At 48.4% G+C, this 14699-nt stretch overlaps 1 protein-coding gene across 1 annotated transcript; it reads right to left on the minus strand.

Annotated features, from left to right (window-relative positions):
- Positions 1-1223: 1223 nt before the first annotated feature.
- On the minus strand, positions 1224-6636 carry LOC124029719 (CUB and sushi domain-containing protein 2-like; the record flags this gene model as incomplete). The annotated part of the gene is made up of 4 exons (XM_046341331.1): positions 1224-1306; positions 3055-3171; positions 3587-3775; positions 6449-6636. Coding segments are annotated over 4 exons (577 nt in total), but the record flags the coding sequence as incomplete, so codon positions are not given.
- Positions 6637-14699: the final 8063 nt, after the last annotated feature.

Here is a 14699-nt window from a genome sequence, read left to right on the forward strand (position 1 = left end):
CTGTTACTACTGGTACACCTGTTACACCTGTTACTACTGGTACACCTGTTACTACTGGTACACCTGTTACACCTGTTACTACTGGTACACCTGTTACACCTGTTACACCTGTTACTACTGGCACACCTGTTACACCTTTTACACCTGTTACTACTGGTACACCTGTTACTACTGGTACACCTGTTACACCTGTTACTACTGGTACACCTGTTACACCTGTTACACCTGTTACTACTGGTACGCCTGTTACACCTGTGACACCTGTTACTCCTGGTACACCTGTCACACCTGTTACACCTGTTACTACTGGTACACCTGTTACACCTGTTACACCTGTTACTACTGGTACACCTGTTACACCTGTTCCTACTGGTACACTTGTTACACCTGTTACACCTGTTACTACTGGTACACCTGTTACACCTGTTACACCTGTTACTACTGGTACACTTGTTACACCTGTTACACCTGTTACTACTGGTACACTTGTTACACCTGTTACTACTGGTACACCTGTTACACCTGTTACTACTGGTACACTTGTTACACCTGTTACACCTGTTACACCTGTTACTACTGGTACACCTGTTACACCTGTTACACCTGTTACTACTGGTACACCTGTTACACCTGTTACTACTGGTACACCTGTTACACCTGTTACTACTGGTACACTTGTTACACCTGTTACTACTGGTACACCTGTTACACCTGTTACTACTGGTACACCTGTTACACCTGTTACACCTGTTACTACTGGTACACCTGTTACACCTGTTACTACTGGTACACTTGTTACACCTGTTACACCTGTTACTACTGTTTCTCATGTTTATAACCTGTTGCCCATTCTGATACTGCTCCTCATGTTTGCACTGTTAGTTTCATGGTGTGTCTAGCCAGAAAGGAAGGCTAACCCTGTGACAAATACGCACAGAGACTCATATTTGTTTACAATGTATAACACGATAAGGTATTCTCTCAGGATTCCAAATGTCACACGGTTTTAATCCGTAACGACTTAAAATGCTATTTCATGGTCCTTGGAGCCCGGATAAGAATCCATGCTATGTTAAAACTGTACCCCTACCTGAGAAGGTGATGTTGAATCCCTCGTAGGAGACAGAGAAGTCTGAGAGGAAGCGTATCTGAGCGGTGTAGTTCCCATACAGGCCTGCACTGAGGGTGGGGGCAGTGTTGAGCCCGTTAGTCTCCACAGAGGTTCAGGGGAAGCTGCCGTTCTCTGTCACCAACAGGTGGTCATGAGGAGACTCTAGGTGGAATGTATGGAAGGTGAACTGGACACCTGGTGGGGCAGGAGTGAGAGAAAACAGAAGAGGAGTCAGAGAGAGAGAGAGATAGAGAGATAGAGAGAGAGAGAGAGAGAGAGAGAGAGAGAGAGAGAGAGAGAGAGAGAGAGAGAGAGAGAGAGAGAGAGAGAGAGAGAGAGAGAGAGAGGAGTCAACTACACTTCCTGGTGGGGGAGGTGAGAGAGTGAGAGTGAGAGAGAGAGAGAGAGAGAGAGAGAGAGAGAGAGAGAGAGAGAGAGAGAGAGAGAGAGAGAGAGAGAGAGAGAGAGAGAGAGAGAGAGAGAGAGAGAGAGAGAGAGAGAGGAGTCAACTACACTTCCTGGTGGGGAGGTGAGAGAGTGAGAGTGAGAGGGGAGAGAGAGAGAGAGAGAGAGAGAGAGAGAGAGAGAGAGAGAGAGAGAGAGAGAGAGAGAGAGAGAGAGAGAGAGAGAGAGAGAGAGAGAGAGAGAGAGAGAGAGAGAGAGAGAGAGGAGTCAACTACACTTCCTGGTGGGGGAGGTGAGAGAGGAGAGTCAACTACACTTCCCGGTGGGGGAGGTGAGAGAGAGAGGAGAGTCAACTACACATCCCGGTGGGGGAGGAGAGAGAGAGAGAACAGTCAACTACATTTCCTGGTGAGGGAGGAGAGAGAGAGGAGAGAGTCAACTACACGTCCTTGTGGGGGAGGGAGAGAGAGAGAGAAGAGTCAACTACATTTCCTGGTGAGGGAGGAGAGAGAGAGAGAGAGAGAGAGAGAGAGAGAGAGAGAGAGAGAGAGAGAGAGAGAGAGAGAGAGAGAGAGAGAGAGAGAGAGAGAGAGAGAGAGAGAGGAGTCAACTACACTTCCTGGTGGGGGAGGTGAGGTGAGAGAGAGAGAGAGAGAGAGAGAGAGAGAGAGAGAGAGAGAGAGAGAGAGAGAGAGAGAGAGAGAGAGAGAGAGAGAGAGAGAGAGAGAGAGAGAGAGAGAGAGAGAGAGAGAGAGAGAGAGAGAGAGAGAGAGAGAGAGAGAGAGGAGTCAACTACACTTCCTGGTGGGGAGGTGAGAGAGGAGAGTCAACTACACTTCCCGGTGGGGAGGTGAGAGAGAGAGGAGAGTCAACTACACATCCCGGTGGGGGGGAGAGAGAGAGAGAACAGTCAACTACATTTCCTGGTGAGGGAGGAGAGAGAGAGGAGAGAGTCAACTACACTTCCTTGTGGGGGAGGAGAGAGAGAGAGAGAGAGAAGAGTCAACTACATTTCCTGGTGAGGGAGGAGAGAGAGAGAGAGAGAGAGAGAGAGAGAGAGAGAGAGAGAGAGAGAACAGTCAACTACACTTCTTGTGGGTTACCACAGGAGAGAGAAGAGTCAACTACACTTCCTTGTGAGGGAGGAGAGAGAGAGAGAACAGTCAACTACATTTCCTGGTGAGGGAGGAGAGACAGAGAGAGACAGAGAGAGAGAAGAGTCAACTACACTTCCTGGTGGTTATTACAGGAGAGAGCAGCAGATGGTCAGCTACTCTGGGAGAACAATAGAATATGAGTAGAACATGTTTCTGTTTTAAAAGCTGAAAACAGCCTTCACCAGGGGAAATAGACTAAATGTTTGTGTCCATGGATGTGTTTGAGTACTAGGTAATAGTACTAATAGAGATTTGAATAGAAACGTGTCTATTCTGCCTTGGGCTTGGCTAGCAGTACAGGACCTACCGTTCTCTATAGGACCAGATAAGTGAAATGACATTGTCAGCGAAGTTGAATTAGACTGGAGTGGCCCTGCTCACCTTTGCCGTGGGAGGACTCTATCATCCAGGTGCAGTTGAGGTTGTGAGGATAGAAGTCAGGAAACCCAGGAGAGAGGATGGTACCGGTGTTACCCTGAATATAACCTCCACACAACGCTGCAGAGAGAGGAGGAGGGGAGAGGGAGGGGGTGAGTAGGAGGAGAGGGAGGGAGGGAGGGAGGGAGGGAGGGAGGGAGGGAGGGAGGGAGGGAGGGTGAGGAGAGGGAGGGAGAGAGGGAGGGAGACATGGGAGGGAGAGACAGAAAGATTAATGTTGAATAAGTGGGTAGTTATTAGATCTACACTTAGCGTAATATACCCAGGTTTCACCATGCTCTACAATCCAGTTTAGTAGCCCTTCTGAAGGACACAGAGAAATCAATCCTGGCCTTAAAACGTGTAATAAGAAGATGAACTCTGAAGGACAACTTCAACACTTTTATCCGAGTTGTACAGTTTGATAAGGGCAAGTTCAACCTGGAGCTAAACTGGGGGGTTCATTTTGTGAACAGAATTGAGAATTGGGCCGTACCATCACAGCTGGGCAGGGGTCGACTCCACTGGAAGTTTGGTTCACACTCCAGGGGTTCCGGGTCGCTGAGGGAGTACCCGGCGTCACAGCTGAACGTTACCAAGGCACCCACGTAGAAGTCGTTGCCATGGCGTTGGCCGTTGACGGGGATGCCAGGGTCGACACAGTGATCTGACTGTAGCTGTAGAGCTGAGGAGGAAAACACACTCAGGGTTATTACAAACACGCTGGGGTTATCACACGCACACGCAGACACACACACACACACACACACACACACACACACACACACACACACACACACACACACACACACACACACACACACACACACACACACACACACAAACACACACACACACACACGTTTCAGGTGAAATAGTGCAAACACATCTCTCAAATGGACCAGAGTAACAGACCAGAGTAACAGACCACAGTAACAGACCAGAGTAACAGACCACAGTAACAGACCACAGTAACAGACCAGAGTAACAGACCAGAGCAACTGACCACAGTAACAGACCAGAGTAACAGACCAGAGCAACTGACCACAGTAACAGACCAGAGTAACAGACCACAGTAACAGACCAGAGCAACTGACTAGAGTAACAGACCAGAGTAACTGACCAGAGTAACAGACCAGAGTAACAGACCACAGTAACTGACCAGAGTAACAGACCAGAGTAACAGACCACAGTAACAGACCAGAGCAACTGACCATAGTAACAGACCAGAGTAACAGACCAGAGTAACAGACCAGAGCAACTGACCATAGTAACAGACCAGAGTAACAGACCAGAGCAACAGACCAGAGTAACAGACCAGAGTAACAGACCAGAGCAACTGACCAGAGTAACAGACCAGAGTAACAGACCAGAGTAACAGACCAGAGTAACAGACCAGAGCAACAGACCAGAGTAACAGACCAGAGTAACAGACCAGAGTAACAGACCAGAGTAACAGACCAGAGCAACAGACCACAGTAACAGACCAGAGCAACAGACCAGAGTAACAGACCAGAGTAACAGACCAGAGTAACAGACCAGAGCAACAGACCAGAGCAACAGACCAGAGTAACAGACCAGAGTAACAGACCGTTTCTGTCCCACACACCGTGCCCTGTTTCTGCCCCACACACCGTGCCCTGTTTCTGCCCCACACACCGTGCCCTGTTTCTGCCCCACACACCGTGCCCTGTTTCTGCCCCACACACCGTGCCCTGTTTCTGCCCCACACACCGTGCCCTGTTTCTGCCCCACACACCGTGCCCTGTTTCTGTCTGAGTGGTGCAGTAGCCACGGTGAATTATTAAAGCAGAGACTGCTGCTGTGACGAAGGGTTACTAATGTTGAGTCACAAGATTTTAAACCTGTGTGTTTTCTGCCAATGTGCCCCTGTGTGTTTTCTGACGATGTGCCCCTGTGTGTTTTCTGACGATGTGCCCCTGTGTGTTTTCTGACGATGTGCCCCTGTCTGTTTTCTGACGATGTGCCCCTGTGTGTTTTCTGACGATGTGCCCCTGTGTGTTTTCTGACGATGTGCCCCTGTGTGTTTTCTGACGATGTGCCCCTGTGTGTTTTCTGACGATGTGCCCCTGTGTGTTTTCTGACGATGTGCCCCTGTGTGTTTTCTGACGATGTGCCCCTGTGTGTTTTCTGACGATGTGCCCCTGTGTGTTTTCTGACGATGTGACCCTGTCTGTTTTCTGACGATGTGCCCCTGTGTGTTTTCTGACGATGTGCCCCTGTGTGTTTTCTGACGATGTGCCCCTGTGTGTTTTCTGACGATGTGACCCTGTCTGTTTTCTGACGATGTGCCCCTGTGTGTTTTCTGATGATGTGACCCTGTCTGTTTTCTGACGATGTGCCCCTGTGTGTTTTCTGACGATGTGCCCCTGTCTGTTTTCTGACGATGTGCAACATCTTACAATATAATCAGCCCTGTAATTATTAAATACATAGAGAAAAGGGAGTGATGATGGTTTTAATACCTCCTCAGGAACACCTCCTCAGGAACACCACCTCATGAATACCACCTCAGGAACACCACCTCATGAATACCACCTCAGGAACACCACCTCATGAATACCACCTCAGGAACACCACCTCATGAATACCACCTCAGGAATACCACCTCATGAATACCACCTCAGGAATACCACCTCAGGAGTACCACCTCATTAATACCACCTTATTAATACCACCTCAGGAACACCACCTCATGAATGCCACCTCATTAATATCACCTATCACTGGCTCAGTCAGGGACCTGTGATGATTATAGCTCAGTCAGGGACCTGTGATGATTATAGCTCAGTCAGGGACCTGTGATGATTATAGCTCAGTCAGGGACCTGGCATGATTATAGCTCAGTCAGGGACCTGTGATGATTATAGCTCAGTCAGGGACCTGGCATGATTATAGCTCAGTCAGGGACCTGTGATGATTATAGCTCAGTCAGGGACCTGGCATGATTATAGTTCAGTCAGGGACCTGGCATTATTATAGCTCAGTCAGGGACCTGGCATGATTATAGTTCAGTCAGGGACCTGGCATTATTATAGCTCAGTCAGGGACCTGGCATGATTATAGCTCAGTCAGGGACCTGGCATGATTATAGCTCAGTCAGGGACCTGGCATGATTATAGCTCAGTCAGGGACCTGGCATGACATTGGCAGTGGAATAGCAAAACCAATAATTTGTAATGATGGGCTCTGTGTCAAGCCAAGCAAACTAATCTGGAACATAATATGTTTTTTTTTGTCTGTGAGGAGAGGAAGGTAGGGAGCATTTCAGAGTTCCTCTAACGGTTGCTCTGGACCCAGCAATGTCTACTGGTTGTAGAAAAACAGAAAGTCTTACTCTCATAGTGGATGCGGAAGCCGATGTCCGAGTGGCTTTTGTCGGTGGAGAAGAGGAGGAACAGGAAGTTGGAGGTGCTGATGAGGAACTGGGGCACCTGGGTACCCTGGTAGCTACCAATCAGAGGTGAGGAGGGGAACCGCCCGTCACGCACCTCCAGCACGTCATAGTTTACCTCAGTACGAAACCTGGGGGAACAACCAATGGGTTAACAGGAATCTGGGAGAACAACCAATGGAGGAACAGAAACCTGGGGGAACAACCAATGGGTTAACAGGAATCTGGGAGAACAACCAATGGAGGAACAGAAACCTGGGGGAACAACCAATGGGTTAACAGGAATCTGGGAGAACAACCAATGGAGGAACAGGAATCTGTGGGACGATCCTCCTCAGTGAAATTCATTAAAAAAAATGTATATTGTGAATCTTTAAAAAAGAGATGCTAAATATATTCACGTCACCAAATAATTGATTAAAACACACTGTTTTGTAAAGGTCTACAGTAGCCTCACTCTGTAGGGTAGCACCATGGTGTAGCCGGAGGACAGCTAGCTTCCATCCTCCTCTGGGTACATTGACTTCAATACAAAACCGAGGAGGCTCATGGTTTTCATCCTCTTCTTTAGACTTACACAATAATTATGACAACTTCTGGAGGACGTCCTCCAACCTATCAGAGCTCTTACAGCATGAACTGACATGTTTTCCAACCAATCAAAAGATCAGAGAATTAGTCGAGTACTGAAAGCACAAGCTACAACTAGCTAGCACTGCAGTGCATACTGCAGTTGAACAGTTTTGAACAAATTATATATATATTTTTCAACTGAAGGAGAAGCGAGAGAAAAATAGAGAGAGAAAAAGCTGTATTTCCTCATTTTTTTCACTTCACATTCACTTACTTAGCAAATGCAGCTAGCTAGTTTAGCCTGCTCAAACAGAGAGGGCTGCTATGCTAGCTAGTTTAGCCTGCTCAAACAGAGAGGGATGCTATACTAGCTAGTTTAGCCTGCTCAAACAGAGAGGGATGCTATGCTAGCTAGTTTAGCCTGCTCAAACAGAGAGGGAAGCTATACTAGCTAGTTTAGCCTGCTCAAACAGAGAGGGATGCTATGCTAGCTAGTTTAGCCTGCTCAAACAGAGAGGGATGCTATGCTAGCCAGTTTAGCCTGCTCAAACAGAGAGGGAAGCTATGCTAGCTAGTTTAGCCTGCTCAAACAGAGAGGGATGCTATGCTAGCTAGTTTAGCCTGCTCAAACAGAGAGGGATGCTATGCTAGCTGGTTTAGCCTGCTCAAATAGAGAGGGATGCTATGCTAGCTAGTTTAGCCTGCTCAAACATAGAGGGATGCTATGCTAGCTGGTTTAGCCTGCTCAAATAGAGAGGGATGCTATGCTAGCTAGTTTAGCCTGCGCAAACAAGGGATGCTATGCTAGCAAGTTTAGCCTGCTCAAACAGAGAGGGATGCTATACTAGCTAGTTTAGTCTGCTCAAACAGAGAGGGAAGCTATGCTAGCTAGTTTAGCCTGCTCAAACAGAGAGGGATGCTATGCTAGCTAGTTTAGCCTGCTCAAACAGAGAGGGATGCTATGCTAGCTGGTTTAGCCTGCTCAAATAGAGAGGGATGCTATGCTAGCTAGTTTAGCCTGTTCAAACAGAGAGGGATGCTATGCTAGCTAGTTTAGCCTGCTCAAACAGAGAGGGATGCTATGCTAGCTAGTTTAGCCTGCTCAAACAGAGAGGGAAGCTATGCTAGCTAGTTTAGCCTGCTCAAACAGAGAGGGATGCTATGCTAGCTAGTTTAGCCTGCTCAAACAGAGAGGGATGCTATGCTAGCTGGTTTAGCCTGCTCAAATAGAGAGGGATGCTATGCTAGCTAGTTTAGCCTGCTCAAACAGAGAGGGATGCTATGCTAGCTAGTTTAGCCTGCTCAAACAGAGAGGGATGCTATGCTAGCTGGTTTAGCCTGCTCAAATAGAGAGGGATGCTATGCTAGCTAGTTTAGCCTGCTCAAACAAGGGATGCTATGCTAGCAAGTTTAGCCTGCTCAAACAGAGAGGGATGCTATACTAGCTAGTTTAGTCTGCTCAAACAGAGAGGGAAGCTATGCTAGCTAGTTTAGCCTGCTCAAACAGAGAGGGATGCTATGCTAGCTAGTTTAGCCTGCTCAAACAGAGAGGGATGCTATGCTAGCTGGTTTAGCCTGCTCAAATAGAGAGGGATGCTATGCTAGCTAGTTTAGCCTGCTCAAACAGAGAGGGATGCTATGCTAGCTAGTTTAGCCTGCTCAAACAGAGAGGGATGCTATGCTAGCTAGTTTAGCCTGATCAAGCAGAGAGGGATGCTATGCTAGCTAGTTTAGCCTGTTCAAACAGAGAGGGATGCTATGCTAGCTAGTTTAGCCTGCTCAAACAGAGAGGGATGCTATGCTAGCTAGTTTAGCCTGCTCAAACAGAGAGGGAAGCTATGCTAGCTAGTTTAGCCTGCTCAAACAGAGAGGGATGCTATGCTAGCTAGTTTAGCCTGCTCAAACAGAGAGGGATGCTATGCTAGCTAGTTTAGCCTGCTCAAACAGAGAGGGATGCTATGCTAGCTGGTTTAGCCTGCTCAAATAGAGAGGGATGCTATGCTAGCTAGTTTAGCCTGCTCAAACAGAGAGGGATGCTATGCTAGCTAGTTTAGCCTGCTCAAACAGAGAGGGATGCTATGCTAGCTAGTTTAGCCTGATCAAGCAGAGAGGGATGCTATGCTAGCTAGTTTAGCCTGCTCAAACAGAGAGGGAAGCAAGGTTAGCTAGCTGGCTATGGCTATCCAACACTGGAACTTTATCAAGGTAAGCTTTTGGTTTCTTAATTTATTACCACCGGGGCCCCGCCAATGTAACTGCTAAGCAGATTACAGACTGTACACTGTACTGCATGACTGTAGCAGGTTTACTAAGGCATTCGTTCTAGTAGCTATGTTGACTATGACGTTAGCTAATAAGGTGACAATGATGTAGGCTGTGTGGAGCGGTTAGCAGTTATAATATGAAGGTTTAGCTTGGAAAGTTTTTGCCACCTGGTCACAGACAGCTGATGTGTTGTTGAAGTCCACATGAGAAGGAAAAAGGTGAGAGAAGGAGAAGAGTTCATAGATGGGAGAAGAAATTATACAACGAGTTAAATGGCCATGCTGTTTTGTTTGTACGTGGCTGCTATGAAAGTGAACTGTGTTTGCTTGTGAACAGGGGTGTATTCATTCCAGCGATTCTGTTAGAAAAAAAAGTTTTTTTTTAACAGAAGCAAACGGAATTTGTCCGATAGAAACTCTTGTCTGCAACAGTTGGACTAATGATTACACCCTAGATCAGCTAGATGCAGGCAAGAGGTGATACTGTTGGACTAATGATTACACCCTAGATCAGCTAGATGCAGGCAAGAGGTGATACTGTTGGACTAATGATTACACCCTAGATCAGCTAGATGCAGGCAAGAGGTGATACTGTTGGACTAATGATTACACCCCTAGATCAGCTAGATGCAGGCAAGAGGTGATACTGTTGGACTAATGATTACACCTAGATCAGCTAGATGCAGGCAAGAGGTGATACTGTTGGACTAATGATTACACCCTAGATCAGCTAGATTTCTCTCAACCTGTTTGTACCTACGCTGTAAACTTTCATTCATAGGCTAGGTGGTAGCAACCTCGATGGGTACAGGGGAAATTAGAGTGTAATGTAGTAGCCTAAACCTATGGATGTTATGTCATGTTTGTCATTTATTATCATGTCTTGTCCCTGTGCTCCCCATGCTATTCGTTTCCCTCTGCTGGTCTTATTTGGTTCTTTCCCTCCTATCCCTCTCTCTCCCCCTCCCTCTCTCACTCTCTCGCTCTCTCTTCTCTCTATCGTTCCGTTCCTGCTCCCAGCTGTTCCTATTCCCCTAATCATCATTTAGTCTTCCCACACCTGTTCCCGATCCTTTCCCCTGATTAGAGTCCCTATTTATTCCTTTGTGATCCGTTCCTGTGCCGTCGGTTCCTTGTTTTGTATTCCATGCTGTGATTGCGTTTCGCCCTGTCCTGTCGTGTTTTTTGCCGTGATTGTGTATCACCCTGTCCTGTCGTGTTTTGTGCCTTCTTCAGACGCTGCGTGTGAGCAGGCGTCTCAGTCGACTACGGCCTGCGCCTACCCGAAGCGACCTGCAGTCTGTGGCCGCTTCTCCAGTTGTTTTCCCCTCTACAAATCTAGAGGATTTCAGTTATTCCGTTTTGAACATTAATAAACTCTGTTTCTGTTAAGTCGCGTTTGGGTCCTCTTTCACCTGCATGACAGAAGGAACCGACCAAGGAATGGACCCAGCGACTTCAGACGCTCGTTACACTGCCGTCAAGATCCAAGGAGCCATGCTCGGCAGACACGAGCAGGAATTGTCTGCTGCTCGCCATGCCGTGGAGAACCTGGCCGCTCAGGTTTCCGACCTCTCTGGACAGTTCCAGAGTCTACGTCTCGTGCCACCTGTTACTTCCTGGCCTGCCGAGCCTCCAGAACCTAGGGTTAATAACCCACCTTGCTACTCCGGGCAGCCCACTGAGTGCCGCTCCTTTCTCACGCAGTGTGAGATTGTGTTCTCTCTCCAACCCAACACAGACTCTAGAGAGAGAGCTCGAGTTGCTTACGTCATTTCACTCCTTACTGGCCGGGCTCGAGAATGGGCACAGCTATCTGGGAGGCAAGGGCTGATTGCTCTAACAAATTCCAGAACTTTAAAGAGGAGATGATTCGGGTTTTTGACCGTTCAGTTTTTGGTGGGGAGGCTTCTAGGGCCCTGGCTTCCTTATGCCAAGGTGAACGGTCCATAACGGATTATTCCATTGAGTTTCGCACTCTTGCTGCCTCTAGTGAGTGGAACGAGCCGGCGCTGCTCGCTCGTTTTCTGGAGGGACTCCACGCAGTGGTTAAGGATGAGATTCTCTCCCGGGAGGTTCCTTCAGATGTGGACTCTTTGATTGCTCTCGCCATCCGCATAGAACGACGGGTAGATCTTCGTCACCGGGCTCGTGGAAGAGAGCTCGCATCAACGGTGTTTCCCTGCTCCGCATCGCAACCATCTCCCTCCTCTGGCTTTGAGACTGAGCCCATGCAGCTGGGAGGGATTCGCATCTCGACTAAGGAGAGGGAACGGAGGATCACCAACCGCCTGTGCCTCTATTGCGGAGTTGCTGGACATTTTGTTAATTCATGTCCAGTAAGAGGCCAGAGCCCATCAGTAAGCGGAGGGCTACTGGTGAGCGCTACTACTCAGGTCCCTTCATCTAGATCTTGTACTACTATGTCGGTCCATCTACGCTGGACCGGTTCGGGTGCTACATGCAGTGCCTTGATTGACTCTGGGGCTGAGGGTTGTTTCATGGACGAAGCATGGGTTCGGAAACATAACATTCCTTTCAGACCGTTAGACAAGCCTACGCCCATGTTTGCCTTAGATGGTAGTCATCTTCCCAGTATCAAATTTGAGACACTACCTTTAACTCTCACAGTATCTGGTAACCACAGTGAGACTATTTCTTTTTTGATTTTCCGTTCACCGTTTACACCTGTTGTTTTGGGTCATCCCTGGCTAGTATGTCATAATCCTTCTATTAATTGGTCTAGTAATTCTATCCTATCCTGGAACGTTTCTTGTCATGTGAAGTGTTTAATGTCTGCCATCCCTCCCGTTTCTTCTCTCCCTACTTCTCAGGAGGAACCTGGCGATTTGACAGGAGTGCCGGAGGAATATCATGATCTGCGCACGGTCTTCAGTCGGTCCCGAGCCAACTCCCTTCCTCCTCACCGGTCGTATGATTGTAGTATTGATCTCCTTCCAGGGACCACGCCTCCTCGAGGTAGACTATACTCTCTGTCGGCTCCCGAACGTAAGGCTCTCGAGGATTATTTGTCTGTGTCTCTTGGCGCCGGTACCATAGTGCCTTCTTCTTCTCCGGCCGGGCGGGGTTCTTTTGTTAAGAAGAAGGACGGTACTCTGCGCCCCTGCGTGGATATCGAGGGCTGAATGACATAACGGTTAAGAATCGTTATCCGCTTCCCCTTATGTCATCAGCCTTCGAGATTCTGCAGGGAGCCAGGTGCTTTACTAAGTTGGACCTTCGTAACGCTTACCATCTCGTGCGCATCAGAGAGGGGGACGAGTGGAAAACGGCGTTTAACACTCCGTTAGGGCATTTTGAGTACCGGGTTCTGCCGTTCGGTCTCGCCAATGCGCCAGCTGTTTTTCAGGCATTAGTTAATGATGTTCTGAGAGACATGCTGAACATTTTTGTTTTTGTCTATCTTGACGATATCCTGATTTTTTCTCCGTCACTCGAGATTCATGTTCAGCACGTTCGACGTGTTCTACAGCGCCTTTTAGAGAATTGTCTCTACGTAAAGGCTGAGAAGTGCTCTTTTCATGTCTCCTCCGTTACTTTTCTCGGTTCCGTTATTTCCGCTGAAGGCATTCAGATGGATTCCGCTAAGGTCCAAGCTGTCAGTGATTGGCCCGTTCCAAGGTCACGTGTCGAGTTGCAGCGCTTTAGGTTTCGCTAATTTCTATCGGCGTTTCATTCGTAATTTCGGTCAAGTTGCTGCCCCTCTCACAGCTCTTACTTCTGTCAAGACGTGTTTTAAGTGGTCGGTTCCGCCCAGGAGCTTTTGATCTTCTAAAAGAACGTTTTACGTCCGCTCCTATCCTCGTTACTCTGACGTCACTAGACAATTCATTGTCGAGGTTGACGCTTCAGAGGTAGGCGTGGGGAGCCATTCTATCCCAGCGCTTCCAGTCTGACGATAAGGTTCATCCGTGCGCTTATTTTTCTCATCGCCTGTCGCCATCTGAGCGCAACTATGATGTGGGTAACCGTGAACTGCTCGCCATCCGCTTAGCCCTAGGCGAATGGCGACAGTGGTTGGGGGGCGACCGTTCCTTTTGTCGTTTGGACAGACCATAAGAACCTTGAGTACATCCGTTCTGCCAAACGACTTAATGCCCGTCAAGCTCGTTGGGCGTTGTTTTTCGCTCGTTTCGAGTTTGTGATTTCTTACCGTCCGGGTAGCAAGAACACCAAGCCTGATGCCTTATCCCGTCTGTTTAGTTCTTCTGTGGCTTCTACTGATCCCGGGGATTCTTCCTTATGGGCGTGTTGTCGGGTTGACAGTCTGGGGAATTGAAAGACAGGTTAAGCAAGCACTCACGCACACTGCGTCGCGCTTGTCCTAGTAACCTCCTTTTCGTTCCTGTTTCCACTCGTCTGGCTGTTCTTCAGTGGGCTCACTCTGCCAAGTTAGCTGGTCATCCCGGTGTTCGAGGCACTCTTGCGTCTATTCGCCAGCGCTTTTGGTGGCCGACTCAGGAGCGTGACACGCGCCGTTTCGTGGCTGCGTGTTCAGACTGCGCGCAGAAGAAGTCTGGTAATTTTTTTTCTGCTTCTGCTCCTGGTCTTGCTGGGTCTCAGTCTGTTCCCTGCCATCGCATCTCTCCTGTTCTTGTCCCTGCCCTTGCTGTGTCTCAGTCTGTCCCTAGTTCTCATTTTTTTTTAGAGTAGTACCCTAGTTTCCTTTTTATCGTTTTCGTTACGGTCCTGAGGAGAGGAGTTGGGTTCTTTCTCGGGACGTGCTGGACCGTTTGATCTATGATTTCCTCCGTTGCTGCCAGTGTTCCTCCTCGAGAGCGCCAGGAGGCGCTCGGTGAGTGGGGGGGTACTGTCATGTTTGTCATTTATTATCATGTCTTGTCCCTGTGCTCCCCATGCTATTCGTTTCCCTCTGCTGGTCTTATTTGGTTCTTTCCCTCCTATCCCTCTCTCTCCCCCTCCCTCTCTCACTCTCTCGCTCTCTCTTCTCTCTATCGTTCCGTTCCTGCTCCCAGCTGTTCCTATTCCCCTAATCATCATTTAGTCTTCCCACACCTGTTCCCGATCCTTTCCCCTGATTAGAGTCCCTATTTATTCCTTTGTGATCCGTTCCTGTGCCGTCGGTTCCTTGTTTTGTATTCCATGCTGTGATTGCGTTTCGCCCTGTCCTGTCGTGTTTTTGCCGTGATTGTGTATCACCCTGTCCTGTCGTGTTTTGTGCCTTCTTCAGACGCTGCGTGTGAGCAGGCGTCTCAGTCGACTACGGCCTGCGCCTACCCGAAGCGACCTGCAGTCTGTGGCCGCTTCTCCAGTTGTTTTCCCTCTACAAATCTAGAGGATTTCAGTTATTCCGTTTTGAACATTAATAAACTCTG

This window comes from Oncorhynchus gorbuscha, unplaced genomic scaffold, assembly GCF_021184085.1.
Source record: "Oncorhynchus gorbuscha isolate QuinsamMale2020 ecotype Even-year unplaced genomic scaffold, OgorEven_v1.0 Un_scaffold_7411, whole genome shotgun sequence".
Lineage (NCBI taxonomy): Eukaryota > Metazoa > Chordata > Actinopteri > Salmoniformes > Salmonidae > Oncorhynchus > Oncorhynchus gorbuscha.